Source organism: Melanerpes formicivorus, unplaced genomic scaffold, assembly GCF_026170545.1.
Source record: "Melanerpes formicivorus ecotype bairdi unplaced genomic scaffold, bMelFor1.0.p_v2 SCAF_41, whole genome shotgun sequence".
Taxonomy (NCBI): domain Eukaryota; kingdom Metazoa; phylum Chordata; class Aves; order Piciformes; family Picidae; genus Melanerpes; species Melanerpes formicivorus.
This window is the reverse complement of record NW_027142393.1, coordinates 230,112-255,143: the sequence shown is the minus strand read 5'-3', so window position 1 is coordinate 255,143 and position 25,032 is coordinate 230,112. Positions and strand designations below refer to the sequence as shown.

At 50.7% G+C, this 25,032-nt stretch overlaps 1 protein-coding gene across 1 annotated transcript in view; it reads right to left on the bottom strand.

The window, feature by feature from the left end:
• Positions 1–24,644, bottom strand: part of RND3 (Rho family GTPase 3) — a 30,095-nt gene extending 5,451 nt beyond the window's left edge. The window contains exons 1-4 of the mRNA XM_068158674.1: positions 24,260–24,644; positions 24,056–24,143; positions 8,476–8,585; positions 4,698–4,832 (exon numbers count right to left, since the gene is read on the bottom strand). Of these exons, the coding sequence (XP_068014775.1) occupies positions 4,698–4,832; positions 8,476–8,585; positions 24,056–24,143; positions 24,260–24,409 (483 nt within the window). The 5' untranslated portion in view covers positions 24,410–24,644. The remainder of the gene's footprint in view (positions 1–4,697; positions 4,833–8,475; positions 8,586–24,055; positions 24,144–24,259) is intronic.
• Positions 24,645–25,032: the final 388 nt, after the last annotated feature.

Sequence of the window (25,032 nt, the reverse complement as noted above, 5' to 3'; positions counted from 1 at the left end):
GATCCCCAGAGGTCCCTTCCAATCCCCAGAGTCCTGGAATCCTGTGGGAAAGGTGCAGACCTGGCAGCTCCCAGATTCATGCCTCCTGTCACAGAATCATTTAGGTTGGAAGAAACCTTCAGGATCAAGTCCAACCATTCTCTACTTCTAGCCAGGCTGGCCCTAAAGCACATCCCTCAGCACCATGTCTCTGCCTCTGTTAAACACCTCCAGGGATGGTGACTCCTCCACCCCCCTGGGCAGCCTGTTCAGTGCCTGACCACTCCTGCAGCAATGAAATTGTTCCTCATCTCCAACCTAATCATCCCCTGGGGCCATTTCAGGCCATTTCTTCTACTCCTTATCTCCTGATACTTTGAGAGGAGACCAACCTCCACCTGGTTCCAACCTCCTTTCAGGGATTCATTGTAGAGGGCAATGAGGTCTCCCCTCAGCCTCCTCTTCTCCAGTTCCCTTATCTGCTTCTCCCCAGCCCTGCTCTCCAGACCCTGCATCAGCTTTGTTGCCCTTCTCTGGACACACTCCAGCCCCTCAATGTCCTTGGAGTGAGGAGCCCTTGGAGTGAAGGTGTGGCTTCAGCAGTGCTGAGTACAGGAGGACAATCCCTTCCCCATTCCTGCTGGCCACACTCTTGCTGATACACACACAGGCTGCTGTTGGCCTTCTTGGCCACCTGGTTGCTATCTCCACAGAGAAAATACCTTCAAGCTGCCTTAAGGGCTGGCTATCAGCATGTCCCTGAGCTGGAGCAGAGCCCACAGCTTCATAGAATGGATTTTGTTGCAAGGGACCTTAGTAGATCACCTAGTTCCACCCCTCTGCCATGGGCAGGGACACCATCCCCTAGATCAGCTTGCTCAAGGCCTCATCCAACCTGGCCCTGGAACACCTCCAGGGAGGGAGTGTGGCACTTGAAGCCATGGTTTAATTAGTCAGGAGGTCCTGGGTGCTAGGTTGGACTTGATGACCTCTGAGGTCTTTTCCAACCTGGCTGATTCTATGCTACCCCTTGAGGAATGGGAGAAACTTGAGAGGAAATGGGCTGTGGGTTTCTGGGTGAGGGATGGCTAGTTCAACCTGGGGCTTAAGGAAGGGGCAATGAAAACAAGAAGAAAAGGACACTGGTGGCTGGCTGAGTCCTCCTGCCTGGACATTTAGAAGTCAAAGCAGGGCTGGTTTGTTCCAGCAGCACAAGGCAAACACCACCATGGGACTCTGGCAGATGACAATGGCCCAGAGTCCTGTTGTGGATTTGGCTGCTGGAAGACAATAGAGCATTGTGTGAACAGATGGGAAGTCCTGCCCATGGAATTTGACTTCTGAGGGGTGTCCCTTTTTAGGGCATGGCAAAACTCCACCCAGGGCCTTGCTGTGCCACTCCTCACACATTCACAGGCCTGAGCCAGAGGCACAAGGCAGCCCAACCCTCCCTCTCTGCTGCAGTGCCAGGCTGATGGCACTAATCTATGCAGCCCTCTGTTGTCAGTGTGGACCTGTTTACACTGCAGTGATGCAGCCATCTTCTTATCAATCACAACTGGGAGTGGCTGATAAAGGAGCATTGCTTTGTGGGACCAGCCCTCCCCACAGTCAAACACCTCAGCTGCTACCAACCAGGCCTGGCCTACACTTTAAGAGCCGCAGAAATGTTTGCTCAGGTGTAGCTGACTGGAAACTGGCACCCTGCAGACAGGGTGTCACCATCAGCTGCTTTCATCCTCCCAGTGCTTCCTGCTGAGGTTAGGAGGACTGGGAAGACCCATGGCAGGAGGGAGGAGCTGCAACTGGATTGGATGTTAGGAAGAAGTTCCTCTCCATGAAGGTGGAGAGAGCCTGGCACAGGCTGCCCAGGGAGGTGGTGGAAGCCTCATCCCTGGAGGTTTTTGCAGCCAGGCTGGCTGTGGCTGTGAGCAAGCTGCTGTAGTGTGAGGTGTCCCTGGCCATGGCAGGGGGGTTGGAACAGGATGATGCTTGAAGCCCCTTCCAACCCAAACCATTCTCTGCCTCTATGAACCCCAAGAAGACTTAGCAGGCAAATGAATTTTAAACTCAACTAACTGTGGACCTTGACCCCAGAGGGCTCTAGAACTAGAGGGGCACAGCACTAGGTTGCTTTATGCCATCAGGGACTGGGCAACCAGCAGGAGCAGGGAGGTCATTCTGCCCTGGGCTCAGCACTGGTTAGGCCACACCTTGAGTCCTGTGTCCAGTTCTGGGCTCCTCAGTTTAGGAAAGATGTTGAGATGCTGGAAGGTGTCCAGAGAAGGGCAACAAAGCTGGGGAGGGGTCTGGAGCACAGCCCTGGGAGGAGAGGCTGAGGGAGCTGGGGTTGCTTAGCCTGGACAAGAGGAGGCTCAGGGGAGACCTTCTTGCTCTCTACAGCTAACTGAAGGGAGGTTGTAGCCAGGTGGGGGTTGGTCTCTTCTCCCAGGCAACCAGCACCAGAACAAGAGGACACAGTCTCAAGCTGTGCCAGGGGCAGTTCAGGCTGGATGTTAGGAAGAAGTTCTTCCCAGAAAGAGATTGGCCATTGGAATGTGCTGCTCAGGGAGGTGGTGGAGTCACCATCCCTGGAGGTGTTTAGGAAGAGCCTGGATGAGGCACTTGGTGCCATGGTTTAGTTATCATGAGGTGTTGGGTGATAGGTTGGACTTGATGATCTCAAAGGTCTTCTCCAGCCTGGTTAATTCTATTCAACCATGAGAGATACAACAAACTTCTGCTTGCAGAGGAAGTTCTGGGAGCTTGCTGAAGCATGGACTTCCCTGGAACAGGTACAGTGTTCCCTTTGGCTGCCAAGTAACAGCTTCTGGCCTAGCCCTTTGTCCTCAGCTGATTCCTTTTCCTAAGGAGCAGAGCTTAAGCAGTGACATCAGAGGAGATCATGAGATCATCCAGTACTCAGCACTGGTGAGGCCACACCTTGAGTTCTGCATTCAGTTTTGGGCTCCTCACTCCAAGAAGGACATGGAGGGGGTGGAGAGGGTCCTGAGAAGGGCAACAAAGCTGGGGAAGGGTCTGGAGGGGAAAAAAAAACCTTAATCTTGTGGCTGGAGTTGTTTAACCTGGAGAAAAGGAGGCTGAGGGGAGACTCCATTGCTCTCTACAGCTCCCCGGAAGGAGGCTGGAGTGAAGTAGGGGTTGCTCTCTTCTCCCAAGGAACCTGAGAGAGGACAAGAGGAAATGGCTTCAAGTTGCTCCAGGGGAGATTAAGGTTGGGCATTAGGAGAAAATTCTTCATTGGCAGTGCTCTCAAATGCTGGGACAGCTTGCCCAGGGGGTTGGGTGAATCCCCATCCCTGGAGGTGTTTCAAAGGGGCAGAGATGTGGTGCTGAGGGCCATGGTTCAGCAGCAGCCTCAGAAGACCTTAGAGAACAGCTGGACTCAAGGACCTTGGGAGGTCTTTTCCACCTAAACCCATTCTCTGTTTCTATGAATCTTCCAGCTCCAAGGGACTGATCCCTCTGGCTGTCTATTTTTTGATCACTGTCTAGAGAAAGGTGTGAAACTTGCTGAATTTGACTGAAGTACTATTAAAAACCCCAGAAAGCCTGTAACACATGAGCTGCTGCTGCAGGGAATTGTTGGCAGGCAGCATTTCCTTCTGGGTGCAATATTCAGAGGGGAGCAGCATGGAAAATTACAGCTCTGAGGTGGAACTCCATCAGCACATAACACAGGCACCAGGGCTGGGTGGCAGCTTGGCTGACATCTTTACTGATGATCTGGGTGAGGGGATTGAGTCAGTCATCAGTCAGTTTGCAGGTGACACCAAGCTGGGAGCAGGTATGGAGCTGTTAGAGGGTAGAAGGGCTCTGCAGAGGGACCCTGACAGGCTGGACAGATGGGCAGAGTCCAACAGGATGGCATTCAACAAGTCCAAGTGCTGGGTGCTGCACTTTGGCCACACTAACCCCAGGCAATGCTGCAAGCTGGGGTTGGAGTGGCTGGAGAGCAGCCAGGCAGAAAGGGACCTGGGGGTATTGGGTGACAGCAGCTAAAATAGAGCCAGCAGTGTGCCCAGGTGGCCAAGGAGGCCAATGGCATCCTGGCCTGCATCAGGAACAGTGTGGCAACCAGCAGGAGCAGAGAGGTCATTCTGCCCCTGTGCTCAGCACTGCTTAGGCCACACCTTGAGTCCTGTGTCCAGTTCTGGGCCCCTCAGTTTAGGAAAGATGTTGAGATGCTGGAAGGTGTCCAGAGAAGGGCAACAAAGCTGGGGAGGGGTCTGGAGCACAGCCCTGTGAGGAGAGGCTGAGGGAGCTGGGGTTGCTTAGCCTGCAGAAGAGGAGCCTCAGGGGAGACCTCATTGCTCTCTACAACTGCCTGAAGGGAGGTTGTAGCCAGGTGGGGGTTGGTCTCTTCTGCCAGGCAACCAGCACCAGAACAAGAGGACATAGTCTCAAGCTGTGCCAGGGGAGGTTTAGGCTGGAGGTGAGGAGAAAGTTCTTCCCAGCAAGAGAGACTGGCCATTGGAATGTGCTGCCCAGGGAGGTGGTGGAGTCACCATCCCTGGAGGTGTTTAAGCCCAGGCTGGCTGAGGCTCTGGGCAGGCTGATCTAGTAGTGTGGGGTGTCCCTGTCCATGGCAGGGGGGTTGGAGCTAGATGATCCTTGTGGTCCCTTCCAACCCTGACTGATACTATGAAACTATGATACCTTCCCCCCCAGAGGGCAGGGGAGGGGATGGCACATACCTGGTCATAGGACACGGGGGTCTGCCTGTGGTTGGAGAGCTCCACCAGGGTGCTGACATCCGTGCGCAGATCCGACTTGCAGCCCACCAAAAGCATTTTGGTGTTGGGGCAAAACTCCTGGATTTCACCTTTCCACTGTGGGAGGAAAAGGAGGGGGGTTGTCTGGTGAGCACAGAAATAGAGAGCTGAATGTTTTAAATCCCCCAGAAGCAAGAGGTACAAGCTGAAATGTAATGAGCCGTGACATCTCCCGAGGCAATCCTCTTGCGTAAGAGCCCCGGCTACCTGCAAGCTCATTGCTGAAGGCATCAGTAGTTCCAGCAGGATCTGGTCAAGGATGAAACCTTAGAGAGAGAGTCTCACACACTCATTAATTCCACTGCCTTGCTAATCAGGAGGGAATGCATTGAGATTGTTTATCCACATGAGTAAAGGTTTGCAGGGCTGGCGCTCCTCCCCCGGCCGGGGGAACACCCAGCTACAGGCGTCTGCAGGCAGGAGCTGATCCAGCCTGCTGGGGTCACCACCTTCAACAGGCCCTCAAGATGGAGCTACAGAGGCAGGCCTGCTGGGACCACAAAAGAAATGTTGCCGTGTTACTGGGCTCCTGGCTACATCCTCATGATGGGCAGAATCCAATGGGATGGCATTCAACAAGTCCAAGTGCCAGGGGCTGCTCTTTGGCTACGGCAATCCCATGCAGAGCTACAGGCTGGGGTCAGAGTGGCTGAGAGCTGCCAAACAGAGAGGGACCTGGGGGTGCTGATTGACAGCTGCCTGAACATGAGCCAGCAGTGTGCCCAGGTGGCCAAGAAGGCCAATGGCATCCTGGTCTGCATTAGAAATAGTGTGGCCAGCAGGAGCAGGGAAGTCATTGTGCCCCTGTACTCTGCACTGGTTAGGCTGCACCTTGAGTCCTGTGTCCAGTTCTGGGCTCCTCAGTATAAGAAGGACATCAAAACACTTGAAGGTGTCCAGAGAAGGGCAACAAAGGCTGGGGAGAGGCCTTGAGCACAGCCCTGTGAGGAGAGGCTGAGGGAGCTGGGATTGCTGAGCCTGGAGAAGAGGAGGCTCAGGGGAGACCTCATTGCCCTCTACAACTACCTGAAAGGTGGTTGTAGCCAGGTGGGGGTTGGTCTCTTCTCCCAGGCAACCAGCACCAGAACAAGAGGACACAGTCTCAAGCTGTGCCAGGGGAGGTTTAGACTTGAGGTGAGGAGAAAGTTCTTCACTGAGAGAGTCATTTGCCACTGGAATGTGCTGCCCAGGGTGGTGGTGGAGTCACCATCCCTGGAGGTGTTCAAGAGGGGATTGGATGTGGCACTTGGTGCCATGGTCTAGTCATGAGGTCTGTGGTGACAGGTTGGACTCGATGATCCTCGAGGTCATTTCCAACCTTACTTATACTGTGAGACTGTGACTAAAACTGCACAGAGCTGCAGAGGCTTCAGCTGTTGTGAAGCAGTAACAAGCTCCTCAAGCAGAGCTTTGGAGGTACTCCTTGGGTTGCTTCTCCCTCTAGGTGGTTATTTTGAGAAGAGAAGGAGGCTGCTGGAGGAAAAGGAGGCCAGCCAGAGGGACCTTGACAGCCTGGAGAGGTGGAGTCCTGCATTTGGGTCAGGGCAATCCCAAGCACTGATACAGGCTGGGCAGGGACTGGCTTGAGAGCAGCCCTGAAGAAAAGGACTTGGGGGTGCTGGGGGATGAGAAGCCCAACATGAACCAGCAGTGAGCACTTGCAGCCCAGAAAGCCAACCAGAGCCTGGGCTGCAGCAAGAGATGCAGAGCCAGCAGGGCAAGGAGGTGATTCTCCCCCTCTGCTCCACTCTGCTGAGACCACACCTGGAGCACTGTGTCCAGTTCTGGAGCCCCTAGCACAGGAAGGATCTGGAGGTGCTGGAAGGTGTCCAGAGAAGGGCCATGAGGATGAGCAGAGGGCTGGAGCTGCTCTGCTATGAGGACAGACTGAGGGAGTTGGGGTTGTGCAGTCTGGAGGAGAAGGCTCCCAGGAGACCTAATTGTGGCCTTCCAGGATGTGAAGGGGGCTCCAAGAAAGCTGGGGAGGGACTTTTGAGGGTGTCAGGGAGTGATAGGACTGGGGGGATGGAACAGAACTAGCAATGGGTAGATTGAGATTGGATGTGAGGAAGAAGTTGTTCCTCATGAGGGTGGTGAGAGCCTGGCACAGGTTGCCCAGGGAGGTGGTGGAAGCCTCATGACTGGAGGTTTTTAAGGCCAGGCTGGATGAGGCTCTGGCCAGCCTGCTGTGGTGTGAGGTGTCCCTGGCCATGGCAGGGGGGTTGGAACTGGCTGATCCTTGAGGTCCCTTCCAGCCCTAACAATTCTATGATTCACAGCATGACCTTGAACAGATCACACAGTCCCTAAAGGATCTCTTTCAAGACTTGATGTGACCCTTGGGCAGCCAGATCCAGTTGGAGGTATCCCTGCTGACTGCAAGGGGGGTGGACAAGATGACCTCAGAGGATCTCTTCCCAACCCAATGCAATCCATGAGTTTAAAAGCTTACTGAGAAACACTTCTGGCAGGATTAAGCAACCAACTTTATCAGGGATGGAGAAGAAAGGGAATTCTAGAGGTTGGAGGTGATTCAGTTGGAGAGGTCCCTGCTGACTGCAGGGGGCTTAGACAAGATGACTTCAGAGGGTTCTCTTCCAGCCCAATGCAATCTGTGAGTTTAAAGGCATAGTGAGAAGAATTTCTGGCAGGATTAAGCAACCAACTGTATCAGGGATGGAGAAGAAAGGGAATTCTAGAGGTTGGAGGTGTCCCTGCTGACTGCATGGGGTTGGACAAGATGACCTCAGAGGATCTCTTCCCAACCCAGTGCAATCCATGAGTTTAAAAGCATATTGAGAAACATTTCTGGCAGGATTAAGCAACCAACTGTATCAGGGATGGAGAAGAAAGGGAATTCCAGAGGCTTGCTGGCACAGTCAGTGGCTGAAGGATTCCTGCAGCCTCTTCAGAGTCACTTGACTCCCAGCGACACAAGGGTCACTGGCCCCAGCCACAGGAAGGAAGGGGAAAAGAAAGGAAGAACTTCAGGCCTTACAAGACAACCCTGCCAAGTTGAGTCATGCCCACTGACCAAGGAGATGACCAGGATGACCTCACCACCAGTGCTCTGACTTATCATAATCCAGTGTTTTAAACTCAGTTGGCAAGGCTGGCACCGAGCCTCAGCTCACTGCACTTCAGAACAGTCCTGAGGTTTGGTGCAGGACTGCAAGGCTCTGCCACTGCTAAGGGCTTCTGCTGGCTTCCAGAGAGTATTTGTCACTGCCTTCTTGGAACTTCAGGCTGAGAGATTATGCAAAGCCCCACATTCCTCCTCAGGCACGTTTGGAACCCTCTTTGCAAGGCAGCAAAGTTTCTCAATGCTGTTATGTGAACATCACCTGAGAGACTTTGGTGTGGCTTTTTTTCCCCCCACCTTTCTTGCTGCACCCAGCCCTGCACCTCACACCACCCTAAATAACTCACTGCTGTCTAAGGGCTGAGGAATGAGCATTTACCTCATCCCTGAGGTGCTCCATTGTTTGCTCTTCACACATTCAACCCTTTCAAACACCCAAGGATCTCCGAACTCTCCCGGGGCAGAGCAGGGTGCTGCCACCTCACCGAGCAGATGAAACACGTGGGAGCTTCCAGCACCACTCTTCAGATGATGGGTTGGTGGGGTTTTTTTTGGTGCAGACATGCTGCTCAAACAACTGTCTAACTCAAATGTTTCATCCCCCCCCTCAACACTTGCCTTTTTTAGCACGCTGTCAAGGGTTTCTGGCCGGCTGATGTCAAAGCAAATCAGGACAGCGTCGGAGTCTGGGTAGGAGAGGGGGCGGACGTTGTCATAATAAGGAGACCCTGCAGGGAGAAAGACACTCTTGTTAGTTCAGGTTTTTCAATGGAATCCCAGGAAGGGACCTCTGCACATCATCCAGTCCACTGCTAAAGCAGGGGCACTCACAGCAGCTTGCCCAGAAGCACAATCTCCAGCTGGGGTTGGAAGCTCTCCAGAGAAGGAGACTCCACAACCTCTCTGGGCAGCCTGCTCCAGGCCTCCAGCACCCTCACACCAAACAACTTTCTCCTCATCTTCAGATGGAACCTCCTGGCTTCCAGTTTGTGCCCATTGCCCCTTGTCCTGTCCCTGGGCACCACTGATAAGAGTCTGGCCCCAGCCTCTTGGCCCCCCAGAAGTCCTTTATCTCTTGCTGAGCATTGCTCAGATCCCCTCTGGGGCTGCTCTCCTCCAGGCTCCACAGCCCCAGGGCTCTCAGCCTTTCCTCCTCACAGAGATGCTTCAGGTCCCTCAGCATCTTTGGAGTCCCCACTGGACTCTCTCCAGCAGCTCCCAGTCTCTTGAACTGGACACCAATGGGGCAGGATCAGTGCTGCTGTGAAGCCTGTGGGCCACAAAACCAGTTCCCCCTTTGCCAGCTGGAGAAAAGCCTCCTTTTGCATAGGGCCATGTTAACACTGGATGAGATCTTCCTCTGCCTCAGGTGGCTTCTCATCCCTAATCCTCCACACTAATTCATGGAGGATAACACCAAACAACTTTCTCCTCCTCTTCAGATGGAACTTCCTGACTTCCAGTTTGTGCCCAGTGTCCTTGTCCTGTGCCTGGGCATCACTGACAAGACTCTGGCCCCAGCCTCTTGCCCCCCACAGCTCCTTTATCTCTTGCTGAGCACTGATCAGTTTCCCTCTGGGGCTGCTCTCCTCCAGGCTCCACCAGCCCCAGGGCTCTCAGCCTTTCTTTCCTCACAGAGATGCTCCAGGCCCCTCAGCATCCTTGAGCTCTGGACTTTCTGCAGCTCTTCAAGCTTACTCAGAAAGGTTTTCAGTGAAGCTCTTGGACAGTACCCAGCTGCCACATTCCCTTCAATTGCCCTGCATACCCCAAGCACTCCTTGCAGTTGCTCATTCCCCCACTTTGCTTTTGCTTCTCCCCTCCAGAAGCAGCAGCACCCTGATTGATACTATACACTATACTATACTAAGTGCAGAAAGCATCTTTAGCTGCCATGGATATTAGCAAATTCAAGCAGCTCTTGCTTGAAATTCAATTACTCCAGTAAGAAAGAATCCCAGGCCTGTAGGCAAGCAGGCAAGTTAACTGGCACAAAAAAAACCCCAACCCCAGCCTCACCAAGCTGGAACCAACATGCCCCTGCAATAAGTGTTTATGTTTAGCTCAGAAAACAAATGTTTATCAACAAGATCAAAGCTCATCAGTGAGCTGATGGAAGAGGAACAGGTCCAAGATTGCACTCTGTGCAGGTTTCACTTGCAGAGCTTTCTTTAACCATCACCACAGAGCTGCTTGGGTTGGAAAAGGCCTTTAGGATCATCAGGAAAAGGCCTTCAGGATCATGGAATTGTTAGGGTTGGAAGGGACCTCAAGGAGCAGCCAGTTCCAACCCCCCTGCCATGGCCAGGGACACCTCACACTACAGCAGGTTGCTCACAGCCACATCCAGCCTGGCTGCAAACACCTCCAGGCAGGAGGCTTCCACCACCTCCCTGGGCAACCTGTGCCAGGCTCTCACCACCCTCATGGGGAACAACTTCTTCCTCACATCCAATCTCAATCTACCCATTGCTAGTTTTCTTCCATTCCCCCCAGTCCTATCACTCCCTGACACCCTCCAAAGTCCCTCCCCAGCTTTCTTGTAGCCCCCTTCAGATCCTGGAAGGCTACAATTAGGTCTCCTCATCAAGTCCATCCATTTCCTAACTCTGCCAAGGCTGGGGCTAAACCCTGGCCCTCAGCACCACTTCTCTGCATCCTTTAAATACCTGCAAGGGTGGGGATTCAGCCACCCCCCTGAGCAGCCTCTTCCAATGTCTGATAATCCTTTCAGTGAAGGATTATCATGGGCCCCATCATCCAGTATCTGAAGGGGGATACAGGAAGGCTGGGGAGGGACTGCTCAGGATCTCAGGGAGTGATAGGACTAGGGGGGATGGAATGAAGCTGGAGGTGGGGAGATTCAGGCTGGAGGTGAGGAGGAAGTTCTTCCCCATGAGAGTGGTGAAGCCCTGGAATGGGTTGTCCAGGGAGGTAGTTGAGGCCCTGTCCCTGGAGGTGTTTAAGCCCAGGCTGGATGAGGCTCTGGCCAGCCTGATCTAGTGTGGGGTGTCCCTGCCCATGGCAGGGGGGGTTGGAACTAGATGATCCTTGTGGTCCCTTCCAACCCTGACTGATACTATGATACTATGAAGAAGTTTCTTCCAGTGCCCAACCTAAACTCCCCTGGTGCAACTTGAGGTCATTTCCTCTCATCCTAGGAAGAAGAGACCAACCCCCACCCGGCTTCAGCCTCCTTTCAGGGAGGTGTAGAGAGTCAGAAGGTCTCCCCCAAGCCTCCTTTTCTCCAGGCTGAACAATCTCAGCTCCCTCAGCTGCTCCTCATAATGAGCAGTATCTCCAGAGTCAGAAATCCATTTTTTTATCACCTCATGAATCTGATAGCAGGTTTGGAGACACAAATCTTCCTCTTTCAGAAGAAATTCCACTCAGCTACCCTTTGGTTTGGCCTTAACTCTACTGAAGCTTCACTGACTGGGCACACACAGGTTTAGCTCAGATATTAGAAGAGACTTTGTGAATTAAAGGGTCCTCAGGCACTGGAACAGGCTTCCTAGGGAAGGGGGTTGAACCTCCATGCCTGAAGGTCTTTCAGAGCTGCAGAGATGTGGTGCTGAGGGGTATGGCTTAGCACCAGACTTGGATGAGAATGGTTGGACTTAGTGATCTGCAAGGTCTTTTCCAACCACAGTGATTCTAATGGTTTAGCCCTAAACTTGCTAGAGAATGGTTGGACTGGATGATCTGAAAGCTCCTTCCCAACCAAAGTGATGCTATGGTTTAGCCCCATACTTGCTAAAGAATGGCTGGACTGAATGATCTGAAAGGCCCTTTCCAACCACAGTGATTCTAATGGTTTAGCCCCAAACTTGCTAGAGAATGGTTGGACTGGATGACCTGAAAGGTCCTTCCCAACCAAAGTGATTTTATGGCTTAGCCCCAAACTTGCTAGAGAATGGTTGGACTGGATGATCTGAAAGGTCCTTCCCAACTTAAACCCACTTTTTTCCCCCCACCCCTTCCTTAGTCCAAGAATCCTATTTCCCCATCTTTCTCTCAGGACCCTCCAAGGCAGGAGGGAAAACCTTTGCACCAAGCAGGCAGCTGGCAGGACCTGGGGAGGTTATCAGCTAATTCTATCAGCCTGGGGTTTGGGTTTTTTTTTACCTTCAGCTATCTAGAACTAATTGGTTGTAAAAGTTCTGAGGGGCTTGAGCAGGTTATTAAGTGGATTAGAGGAAATTCCTGGAGTTTTTCCACTGACAGACAGCTCCTGCTGGTGCGGAAAGCGGAGCAGGGGGGAAAGGGAGCGCAGAGGCCTTCAGCTGGCTGGCTCCTAGGGGAAGGGAAGGAGCCAGGAATGCCAGGAATGTTGTTTTTTGAAGATGAGGAGTACCACATGGGGGGGGAATGAAGCATTACCAAACTAGGTAGCAGAAGGTAATTGTGTTGAATGAAGGCTGCTCTGCTCAAACGCTCATCTCCCCAGACCCTGGCACGGCTAACGAAGAGGCAGCTGTCAAAGGCTGCTTGTCACAAAAGCCACCCAGCTGCCTTCCCTGGGAAATGACAGGCTGGAAGGGAAGCTGAGTGAGCTGAGCTGACCAGCAGTTAACTACTCCTCTGAGCAGTGACTCTCAATAGACATTTTCCACTAGCAATTATTCCCTTGCCATCTCACACACTGCCAAGTTATTTGTCCTGAAGTCCCAGGGGCAAATTATCCTGCAGCCCCAAGGCCACGTTATCCTGGAGCCCCAGGGTCAAGTTATCCATCCTGGAGCCCCACAGCCAAGTTATGCTGGAATCCCAAGGCCAAGTTATTTATCTTGGAGCCCCAGGGTTAAACTATCCTGGAGCCCAAAGGCCAAGTCAGCCAAGTTATCCTGGAGCCCCAGGGTCAAGTTATGATGGAATCCCACAGCCAAGTGTGCCATCCTGGAGTCCCAAGGCCAAGTTATGCTGGAATCCCAAGGCCTAGTTATCCCTCCTGGAGCTCCAAGGCTAGGTTATCCTGGAGACCTAAGGCCAGATTTGCAGACCCAGAACCCCTCAGCCAAGTTATTCATCCTGGAGCCCCAGGGTCAGGTTTGCCATCCCAGAGCCCCTTGGCCAAGTTATTTATCCTGAAATCCCTTGCCCAAGTTAACCTGGAGCCCCACAACCAAGTTTGCCATCCTGCAGCCCCAGGGCTGAGTTAACCTGGAGCCCCACAACCACCTTTGCCATCCTGGATCCCCAGGGTCACATTATCCATCCTTCACACCCTTCCCCAAGTTAACCTGGAGCCCCACAACCACCTTTGCCATCCTGGATCCCCAGGGTCACATTATCCATCCTTCACACCCTTCCCCAAGTTAACCTGCAGCCCCAGGGCTAAGTTAAACTGGAGCCCCACAGCCAGCTTTGCCATCCTGCAGCCCTCTATCCAAGTCAACCTGGAGCCCCACAGCCAGCTTTGCCATCCTGCAGCCCTCTGTCCAAATCAACCTGGAGCCCCACAGCCAGCTTTGACATCCTGCAGCCCCAGGACCAAGCTGCCCACCCTGGACAGACAAACTGCAGAGCACTGTGTTGTTAACTAGCTGCCACCCAGCCACCTGCACTGCTCTGCAGCATTAAACTGGCCAAAGCAGAGCCCAGTGAGAGTCACTACCCGGCTAGCACACCTCCCTGCCAAGCTCCAGCAAGTAAGGGCAGGCTTGAAGATCATTAATGCCTGGCCAAATGGTTGCTGGCTAGAAAGGAGTCTCAAAAAAAAGCCTCACCCAGAAACTAATTCCTTCAACACATACCTATCTCCTCACTCAGCAGTCTTCAGGGCTACAACACACCATATATGTCCATGAGCATGTATTGATGTATACATCCAGCCACCACCTCCAGCACAGAGACTCCTTTCTACTTGGGTCAGCTGTAGCAATGTTTGTTTTGAGGCTTTTTTTGTCATTATTTTTAATGTGAGTTCAGAAGGAAAACCTCAAGATGCTGAGCTAGAAGGAGGGAGCTCCAAGAAAGCTGGGGAGGGACTTCTGAGGGTGTCAGGGAGGGACAGGACTGGGGGGAATGGAACAAAACTAGAAATGGGTAGATTGAGATTGGATGTTAGGAAAGAAGTTGTTCCCCATGAGGGTGGTGAGAGACTGGCACAGGTTGCCCAGGGAGGTGGTGGAAGCCTCCTGCCTGGAGGTGTTTGCAGCCAGGCTGGATGTGGCTGCGAGCAACCTGCTGTAGTGTGAGGTGTCCCTGCCCATGGCAGGGGGGTTGGAACTGGCTGAGCCTTGGGGTCCCTTCCAACCCTGCCAATTCTATGACTCCAAGTGAATTTTTCACAGGCACAACCCTCCTCCTCAGGGGGGTGCTGAGGGTGTGTGTGAGGGAAATATCTGACACCTCCTGTTCTTTGGGGGGGGGGGGCAATGCAGGGCAGAACAAATGGGCACCATTGAAACTCCCGGGGCCGCAGCTTGGACAAAGGAAATTTCCTGCTCCCATTCAGCAGCCAAGAACTGAACCTTTCTGACTGTGCAAATACAAGAGGGGGCTCCCACAGCCCTCCCTGAGCGAGCCTATTCAAGCTGGCATTTCGTCCTTTTGCCCAGAGAAACCCTCAGAAGGCAGGAATCTCAGGAATGAAGCTCAAGTCTGAACAGACACAACTTGAGCACAGCCCAGCCAGGCAGCTCCGCTCCTTTTCAAGCAAGAGCCTGGAGATTTGAAGCTGTGCCAAGCCTAGAAAACAAAAGGGGAAGGCAAAGGCTGTGTGGTGTTTGGGGGAAAAGGGGGGGAGGCAAATCAAAATAATAATTGGGAAAAAAAAAAAAAAGAGAAAATAAAATTGGGAAAAAAAGGGAAAGGAGAAGGATAAAAGTGAGGAGAAAAACAGTGGAAAAAATGGGAAAAGGAAAGGATAAAAATGAGAAAATAAACAGGGAAAAATTGGAAAATAAATGGAAAAAATAAGAAAATAAAGAGGGGAAAAAAGGAAAAGAAATGGAAAAAATAAGAAAATAAAGAGGGGAAAAAAAGGAAAAGAAATGGAAAAAACAGGAAAATAAAGAGGGGAAAAAATGGAAAAGAAATAGAAAAAATAAGAAAATAAAGAGGGGAAAAATGGAAAAGAAATAGAAAAAATAAGAAAATAAAGAGGGGAAAAATGGAAAAGAAATGGAAAAAAATGAGAAAATAAAGAGGAAAAAATGGAAAATAAATGGAAAAAAAAGAAAATAAAGAGGAAAAAATGGAAAATAAATAGAAAAAAACAGGAAAATAAAGAGGGGAAAAATGGAAAATAAATGGAAAAAATAAGACAATAAAGAGGGGAAAAAGGGAAAAGAAAAACAGTGGAAAAGATGGGAACAGAAAAGGATAAAAATGAGAAAATAAACAGGGAAAAAAATGGAAAAGAAATGGAAAAAAATAAGAAAATAAAGAGAAAAAAATGGAAAAGAAATGGGAAAAAAATAAGAAAATAAAGAGGGAAAAAAGGGAAAATAAATAGAAAAAACAGGAAAATAAAGAGGGGAAAAATGGAAAAGAAATAGAAAAAATAAGAAAATAAAGAGGGGAAAAATGGAAAAGAAATGGAAAAAAATGAGAAAATAAAGAGGAAAAAATGGAAAATAAATGGAAAAAAAAGAAAATAAAGAGGAAAAAATGGAAAATAAATAGAAAAAACAGGAAAATAAAGAGGGGAAAAATGGAAAATAAATGGAAAAAATAAGACAATAAAGAGGGGAAAAAGGGAAAAGAAAAACAGTGGAAAAGATGGGAACAGAAAAGGATAAAAATGAGAAAATAAACAGGGAAAAAATGGAAAAGAAATGGAAAAAAATAAGAAAATAAAGAGGAAAAAAATGGAAAATAAATGGGAAAAAAATAAGAAAATAAAGAGGGAAAAAAGGGAAAATAAATAGAAAAAACAGGAAAATAAAGAGGGAAAAAATGGAAAAGAAAGAAAAAATAAGAAAAAGAGGGGAAAAAAGGGATAAGAAATAGAAAAAAAAATAAGAATATAAAGAGGGAAAAAATGGAAAAGAAATAAAAAAATAAGAAAATAAAGAGGGGAAAAATGGAAAAGAAATGGAAAAAATAAGAAAATAAAGAGGGGAAAAAATGGAAAAGAAAATGAAAAAAAGAAAATAAAGAGGGAAAAAAATGGAAAAGAATGGAAAAAAATTAAATGTAAAAAAATGAGAAAATAAACAGGAGGGAAAAGGGAAAAGAAAAGCAGTGAAAAAATGGAAAAGGATAAAAATGAGAAAATAAAGAGGGGGGAAATGGAAAAGAAAAGAAAAAAAGAAAATAAAGGGGGAAAAAATAGAAAATAAATAGAAAAAACAAGAAAATAAAGAGGGAAAAAAGGAAAATAAATGGAAAAAAATAAGAAAATAAAGAGGGGAAAAATGGAAAAAAATAATAAAATAAACAGTGGAAAAATGGGAAATAGAAAATAAAGTTAAAATAAAAAATGGAAATAAAACTGTATTAAAAATCAGCCTCTTTGTGTTTGTGACTCTGCTCCTTCAAACTCAGATGGTTGTTCTGAAGGACAGCAAGGCTGGTTTGTCTGGTTGATCAAGGAACTGCTGATAACACTCCAGTTCAGCTGAACTTGGGCTATGCTCCAGCTGCAAATCCCTCCTTTTTTTTGGGGGGGGGGAGGGGGTGTGTGTGTTTTAATCACTTTGACATCTTCAACCCACAGCTATTTGAATGCTAAGAATGCTTCTCCTTTCCAAACTTTAGGTTTCAAGCTGAAATAAAAATCCCCTCCTCCGCAACGTGCTTGGCTTTGGTTGGGCTCCAGAAGGTTCCTAGATTCACAGAGTGGCCTTCAAGGAACCTTGAAGATCACCAAACCCCAGCCTCCCCATGCCCAAACCCCAGCCCCCACTAGACCAGGTTTAGAATAGATTAGAATAAACCAGGTTGGAAGAGACCTTCAAGATCATCGTGTCCAACCTATCATCCAACACCACCTAATCAACTAACCCATGGCACCAAGCACCCCAGCAAGTCTCCTCCTGAACACCTCCAGGGATGGTGACTCCACCACCTCCCTGGGCAGCACATTCCAATGGCCAATCACTCTCTCTGTGCAAAACTTCCTCCTGACCTCCAGCCTAAACCTCCCCTGGTGCAGCCTGAGACTGTGTCCTCTTGTTCTGGTGCTGGCTGCCTGGGAGAAGAGACCAAACTCTGCCTGTCTACAACCTCCCTTCAGGTAGTTGTAGAGAGTGATAAGGTCTCCCCTGAGCCTCCTCTTCTCCAGGCTAAGCAACCCCAGCTCCCTCTCCTCACAGGGCTGTGTTCCAAGCCCCTCAACAACTTTGTTGCCCTTCTCTGGACACCTTCCAGCAACTCAACCTCCTTCCTAAACTGAGGGGCCCAGAACTGGACACAGGACTCAAGGTGTGGCCTAACCAGTGCAGGGTACAGGGGCAGAATGACCTCCCTGCTCCTGCTGGCCACACTGTTCCTGATGCAGGCCAGGATGCCATTGGCCCTCCTGGCTGCCCGGGCTTTTGCTCAAAGCCTCATCCAACCTACCCTTGACCAAAACTCCAGGGAGGAGGTTTTAGACTGAAATGTTGCTAAGCTTAATAAATACCATCATTAAAAGCTGTTAGAGTACTTCTTTTTGATCACAGACTGTTTTGGGGTGGAAGAACCTTTAAAGATCAGCTAGTTCCAACCCCCTTACAGCAAGCAGGGACATTTCAGCTAGTCCAGGTTGCTCCAAGCCCCATCCAACCTGGCTTGGAAGACTTCAAACCCTTTCAAGGGGGAGCTTCTAAAAAGCCATCTTCTAAGTTAAAACTTCCCAAGTTTTCCACTGGACCCAAAATACTCAGAAGTGTAGGTGGTGGGGAGGCTTCCAAGAGGAGCCTTGGGCCCACATGAAGCAGAGTTGAGCCCTGCTGGTTTCCAACGTGCTCTTCCCTCAGCAGCTTCCCCAAGGAAGAGCTAGATGGGGTGATTTGGGGGGGGTGTTCAAAAAAATGGGTGGCATCATCCACCAGTGGGGAGCAGAGTCCTTGTCTGCAGCCATCCAGGAGCCTTTCTTGAACAAGAGGACACAGTCTCAAGCTGTGCCAGGGGAGGCTTAGGCTGGATGTTAGGAAGAAATTCTTCCCAGCAAGAGAAATTGGCCATTGGAATGTGCTGCCCAGGGAGGTGGTGGAGTCACCATCACTGGAGGTGTTTAGGAAGAGCCTGGCTGAGGCACTTGGTGCCATGCTTTAGATGATTAGATGGTGCTGGGTGCTGGATTGGACTTGATGATCTCTGAGGTCTTTTCCAGCCTGGTTCATTCTATTCTTTAGCACTAAGTCTGACTATCTAGTGTGGCTAGCAGGAGTAGGGAAGGGATGGCACCCCTGCACTCAGCACTGGTGAGGTCACATGTCTGATCCTAGGTTCAGTTTTGGGCTCCCCACTCCAAGAAGAACACCGAGGGGCTGAAGCAGGTCCAGGGAAGGACATCCAAGCTGGGGAAGGGTCTGGAGAACAGGGCTGGTGAGGAGCAGATGAGGGAGCAGTTGTTTAGTCCAGGGAAAAGGAGGCTGAGAAGAGACCTCATTGCTCTCTGCAGTTCCCTGAAAGGAGGTTGGAGTGAGGTGGGAGTTGGCCTCTTCTCCCCAGTAACAAGCAATAGGATGAGAGGAAATGGCCTCAAATTGTGCCAGGGGAGGTTTAGGTTGGAGATGAGGAACAATTTCTTTGCTGCAAGAGTGGTCAGGCTCTGGAACAGGCTGCCCAGGGGAGTGGTGGAATCACCATCCCTGGAGGTGTTCAAGGAACCTGTGGCCGTGGCACTCTGGGACATGGTTTAGTGGCCATGGTGGTGCTGGGTTGATGTTTGGACCCAATGATCCTAAAGGTCATTTCCAACCAAACCCAAAGTTCTGATTCCATCCCATGAGCAGTCTCACAGCCTTTACTCTATGGCTAAGTCACAGACAGCTGAAGCTCTGTTTGCCTTTCAAGACCCAAAGCCACCACACCACATCCAACCTGTAGGTTCAGCTCTACATCCCACGCCTCCAGAACTGAGCCTGAGCAGAGCTCCTGCTCACCACATTGCTCAGCCCCTGCTTGCCCTCTGGCCTTAAGGGAAGTGGTGCTCAGTAACAGGCAAGACTTGACTATTCACACACCAGCAAGCAGCCATCAGGCATTAAGTCTTTGCAGCCTTTTGGACTCCAGTCAACTGAAAGCAACAACAGATGAACAGCAGCATTCTCACTCCTCAAACCCTTGGGCTCACTAATTGTCAGCTGCACCAAACAAAAAATCACATCAAATGCTGCAGGGCATGCTCCAAGTCCTTGATGGCTGTTTATTTTTCCTCCCCTCCTTCCAAATCCACTTTTGGGTGCAAATGGAAGGGATTTTGTACACTACCATTGAAATATCCTCTCCTAGCACACAAATATCCTGAGAGCCATAGCACTGAGGTTACCTTTCTGCAGCTCAAACAGGACTTTGGTAGGTCACCTGGCTTTCCCAGTTGTCAAGTGTTATTATTTCCCCTCTAAATGGGGGGGAAAAAAGCCCATGATAAAAAATCACATAGCTCAATGGAGCCAACTTGGAAGTGAATTTGAAGGCACAGAGGAAAATTTGACATTTCCTTCACAATGCTTCCTGCCAGAGAACTTGGGCAAAAAGTAACTTTAATTCCTGTGTATTTCATCTGCCTTTGGTAGGAATCCCTCAGGAGAAGGACTTGAGGGTGCTGCTGGGTGCAAAGCTGGACAGGAGCTGGCACCCAGTGCTGCCAGCACAGCCCCAGCTGTGTCCTGGGCTGAGCCCCAGCAGTGTGGGCAGCAGGGGCAGGGAGGGGATTCTGCCTCTCTGCTGTGCTCTGCTGAGACCCCACCTGCAGGGCTGGGGCCAGCTCTGGAGTCCTCAGCACAGACAGGGACAAGGAGCAAGGCCAGAGGAAGACACAGCAATGCTGGTAGGGCTGGAAGCCCTCTGCTGTGAGGCCAGGCTGAGAGAGTTGGGCTTGCTCAGCCTGGAGAAGGCTGCAGGGAGACCTTCTGGAGGCCTTGCAGTGCTTCAAGGGCTGATCAGAAAGCTGGGGACAGACTTCTGAGCAGGCCCTGCTGTGACAGGACAAGGGGTGATGGTTTAAACTGAAAGAAGATGATTCAGGCTGGAGAGAAGAAAGAAATCTTTAACACAGGGTGCTGAGAACCTATCCCAGGCTGCCCAGAGAGATGGGAGATGTCCCCTCCCTGGAAGCATTGTAGGTCAGGTTGTTTGGGGTTCTGAGCAACCTGATCCAGTTGCAGATGTCCCTGCTGAGTGCAGGGGGGTTGGACTGGATGACCTTGACAGGTCCCTTCCACCCCAAGCCACTCTGTGATTCTGTGCTTTCAGCACAAGACATCATAATTAATATCATAATTAATATCTTTATTACAGGCACTGCACACATTCAAGTCACAATCAAGCTCACTTGATTTAAAGCCTTAAGACCCTTCTGGATTCCATTCCATGCTAAGCCCCAGCAGCCTGCAAGCATTTCTGGCCCTCTTGAGAATTATTTTAGTGGGGTACCCAGGGTAGTTTTCACAGTCCAACCAACAAAAGTCCCCTAAAAAAGATGTTTTAGTGAGGCACAGCTATGCATCCCTAACTAACAGCATGGCACTTCTGTGCCACAGCTGCTCCTGTCCTAACATGAAACAGAAATCCAAACCACTGTTCATGGAAGGAGCCAAAACCTTGGTAGACAAAGGCCCCTAGTATCCAATTACTCTTTCCCAGTCTCCATGAAACTGCAACCTGAAGCTTTCACCTGAACAAGAACCAAAAAAGAAAAGAGAACTGAAACAAACAACTTCTACTACAGGAGCCCAGCAAAACAAGCAAGCAGCTCCCCAGCTGCTCCAGGCTGCCCTGTTACTACTAGGTTACCACAGAGTGGAATAATTTATGGTGTAGCTAGATTGCAACCAGACATTCCTGCTTGGAAAGAAGGGTTGGTAGTCCAAAGAGGGAAAAAAAAACCCCATTGAAATTCAAGCTGGCAAGTGCTTTCCCTTAATGCTGTGGCTCATTTAAATCTTTTCTAATGACTTGCAGAACTAGACTGCCCCAGCAAAGAGCTGAATAATGAATCTGCTCCTTCCACTCTTCCAGGCAAAGGGTGGGTTTTTGCCCCATCTTCCTAGGAGCAGATACAACAAAAAGCTCCTCAGTAAGTGCCCAGCTAGCTTGCAAATGTTCTGTCTTGTGTGACTCTTGTCCTGGGGTAAAAAGCACATTGTGGCTGTTATTGTTGTCACACAAAGGATTGGAAACTCAAAACCGTGACAGCAGGGCCTGTTTTCACCCTAACACAAGATTGCCTTAGAGCCCCATGCCTACAGCTTTCCTCCTCCTCCTCCCCTCAGCAGCACCTCCCAAAGAATTCAATGTGAAACCTAAAGGCTTTGAACTCCAGTTAGGGATTGGTTTCCAGGGCAGCCCTGCTGCATGCTCCCAGTTAGAAGAGAGTTGAAAGAGGGTTAAAGATGGCTACTAAACGAGAAGGGCAACGAAGTTGGTGAGGGGTTTGGAACACAGCCCTGTGAGGAGAGACTGAGGGAGCTGGGGTTGCTTAGCCTGGAGAGGAGCAGACTCAGGGGTGACCTTATTGCTCTCTACAACTCCCTGAAGGGAGGTTGTAGCCAGGCAGATGTTGGTCTCTTCTCCCAGGCACCCAGCACCAGAAGAGGACACAGTCTCAGGCTGCACCAGGGGAGGTTTAGGCTGGATGTTAGGAAGAAGTTCTATACAGAGAGAGTGATTGCCCATTGGAATGGGCTGCCTGGGGAGGTGGTGGAGTCACCATCATTGGAGGTGTTCAGAAGGAGACTTGATGGGGTGCTTGGTGCCATGGTTTAGCTGTTTAGGTGGGTTGGACATGATGATCTTGAAGGTCTCTTCCAGCCTGGTTTATTATTCTATTCCTAACACTGATAAAAGTCGTCTTGAAAGTATCAAACTCAGCTGAACAATGTCCTTTTCTCCTCTCCTCCAAGAGACAATGAGGTACCTCAAAGGACTCATTACCTCCTCCCCGTTGCAATGGACATTATCTTCCTTGGGAGGAAGTTAACTCCATCCCCTCCTGCTTCAAAGATGCCATTAAGACATTTGTTCTAATTCCACAGAGGCCCAAGGGACAAAGCCTTGTGAAAAATACATTAGCAGGAATTTAAGATAATGCTAAAGCCTTATCTTATCTTCTGATGTCTGTTATCGGGCGATCTCACATCGGGCGAACGCCTTTGGGTTGCGTTTTCCCCTGCCGCCGGTGAGCAGGGCTGCGCAGGGAGGGCCAATTCTTCCTCCAGAGTCCCACACAAGCGGTGCTCGGGAACACTTTTAAGCCTGAATCACTCAAACGCTTCCTCTTCGGTTTCAGATTGCAGACAAAGTAACCTACTTGATCTTAAGCTTCCGACTCAAGTCAAAGCTTCTATTAGTTCCAGGCCGGGTCTGAGGAGCTGACCCCGCTGAAGGCTGGCAGGTTGTTTCTTCCACCGCTTTTTTGTGTCGGCCTTTTGAAGTGCTACAGAATACTTCATTAACGCGGGGGTGCCTGCAGTCTTTTGACGTGCAGATTCCAAACCTTCCCCAAACCTCGGCTCGAAGATAAACATGTTGGGTTTGGGTGTTGGGTTTTTTTTTCCTCCAAAAGAACTATTAATTTTTAATAAACCCTTGCTCCACTGAGTCTATTCCAGCCAGCTTAGTAATCAGGATGAAAGCTCAAACCAGACACACTCTGGAAGTCTGCGAGTCTCACTTGGCATGAGATGAAGAAAGCGGGGGGGGGGGGGGGACACCCAACAGCAAGAAAATCAGTTCAGAGCTAGGCTGATACCGGTTGTGGGCACAGACACTGCCTTTTCCCAGTAATCGTGTTGCAAGAATTTGGAATGACTTCCTCAACAGTAAGAGGAAAGCCAAGTCGCCTCCTAAACTCCTTTTTTTAACCGAGGGATTAACATTTTCGCTCCTGGTAAAAGCAGGGCCGCTGTCATATTTAGAAGGAGCTGCCGGCTCCGAATTCAACACCAACAAGCTATCTAAGATAGCCTGGAGAAGAAAGGGATGGAATATTCTGTCAAGCTTCTCCCCCCAGCCCCCACTCAGCGCTTTTTTTTTGTTTGTTTCTCCAATCAGTTCTGCAGAACGATGTTGCTCCACACATCAGTGTCAGTGGTTCATGGTGTCATTCACCCCTGACCACCACCCCCTCCCGAGCAGCAGAGGCTCACTGGACGTCCACATTCCTCTCCAGCACCGAGGTGGCAAGTTCAGAGGTGCAGCCTCACCACCCTGGCTGTTAAGCTCAGCCTAATTATTAATGACAGCAGGACCTGGAGGAGTTCCTAAGCTTAATACGGAGATCTGAGACACCAAGAAGCTCAACCTTTGAGGCATGGGAACCAGCGTTTCTGACATGGCCACTGAAGGGACAACTGGAAGAACAAGGAGGACCTTAAGCACTCATCTTAGTAGGTAAGGAAAGACGGTTCCCCCTGCATCCCATATCTACCTCTCCAATCTTTCCTGGATTTTAATAGGGGCAAAAAAGAAAACTACTGGCTTTTGTGGAAAACCACCAAACAGGCATTGAAGAGGCTTCACGGAACTCAAAGCTGAGCTGATGTAATTCACCATTAGCATATATAAACACCTCTCCAGATCTCCTCCTGCTAGGTAAAGCCAGGTTTCCCAGCAGCAGAGGAGCAAAGGTACCCCCTAAAGCTTCCCAGATAAGCTCTTCCCAACCAGGCAGGTGAGAACACATCCCCCCATGCCCTGCTTGCCTTCCCCTGCAATGCTGACAAATCGCTTTACGGAGGCTTGTCCACACCCTTCTTCCTCCTCCCCCCCCCACCCCCCAAAAATCAAGAACATCTACCAAATACCTCTAATTAAAGCAAAAATCCACAAAACACTCCAGAAGCAACCGCTCGGCTCCCGAAACCGGCATCCCCCTCCCTGCCGCCGCCGCCACGACGCGACGGCGAAGGGCTGCGGAGAGCAGCGGGGTATGCGAGGGGGTCCCCAGCTCCTCTCGGCTCCGTCAAACCGCTCTGGGCTGCTGCTTCTCACCGACTTACACCGCAACCTCCCCCTACCCCAGACCTCCACACCGATTTACACCCCAACCACCACCCCCCGCGCCCCCAGAGCTCCTTAGCCCGGGGGGATCGCTCACCCGAGGTGTCCCAGAGGCTGAGCTCGATGCGCTGCGTGTCGATCTCGAAGCTGGCCGTGTAGTTCTCGAAGACGGTGGGGACGTAGCTCTGCCGGGAGACAGCGCAGGGGGTCAGCCACCGCGTCTACAGCCCCGGTGTCCCAAGCCCCGGTCCCCGCTCCCAGCCTTCCCCCGGTGCCCGCTCCCAGCCCCATCGCAGCCCACCTCGGGGAAGCAGTCCTTGGCGAAAACGTGGAGCAGCGCGGTTTTCCCGCACTGGCTGTCCCCCACCACCACGATCTTGCACTTGACGTTCTGGTTGGGATCCATCACCGCCTTGCTCGATAACTTCTGGCTGGCTCTTCTTTCCTTCATTTGATCTCGGCTTTAGTTCCTTCGGGCGGCCACGACGAAAGGAGAAGGGGAGGGGGGGTGGGGGGAAAAAAAAAAAAAAAAAAAGAAAAACACCCCCCCAAAAAAAAAAAAAAATTCTCCTCCACGAAAATTATAAGTCCAAAAGCATTAAAAAAAAAATACAATCAAAAACACACAAAGGTGGAAGCGGCCGAGCCCCGCGACTCGCCGCCGGCCCCGCTCCGCTCCTCCCGTCCCGCGCAGACTGCTTTGTCCCCCCGCCGCCCTCCTTCATTTATAGCCTCGCATCCGCCAATCACCGCCCGCCGCCGCTGCGGGGGCCCGGCCCCCTTTTCCTCGCGCTGGCTGCGCCCGCCCACCCGCCGGAGCAGAGCGCCCCCTATGGGAGCCGCGCGGCAGCGCTGCGCTGAGGAGGCTGCGGGGGGGATTTGGGGAAGGGAGGTTGGGAAGCGGGGGGTGGGACGCTCGGTGATCGCCCCGGGGGTCGGTGACGGAGTGGTGCCAACCTATCAGGGAGGGAGAGAGGCCCGGTGTGAGGCCAGCGCCCACAGGATCAACGTGTCTGGGGGACTGATGAGTTTTTTGGGGGTACTTTTGCACCTGTTCTGTAAATCTCAGTGCTA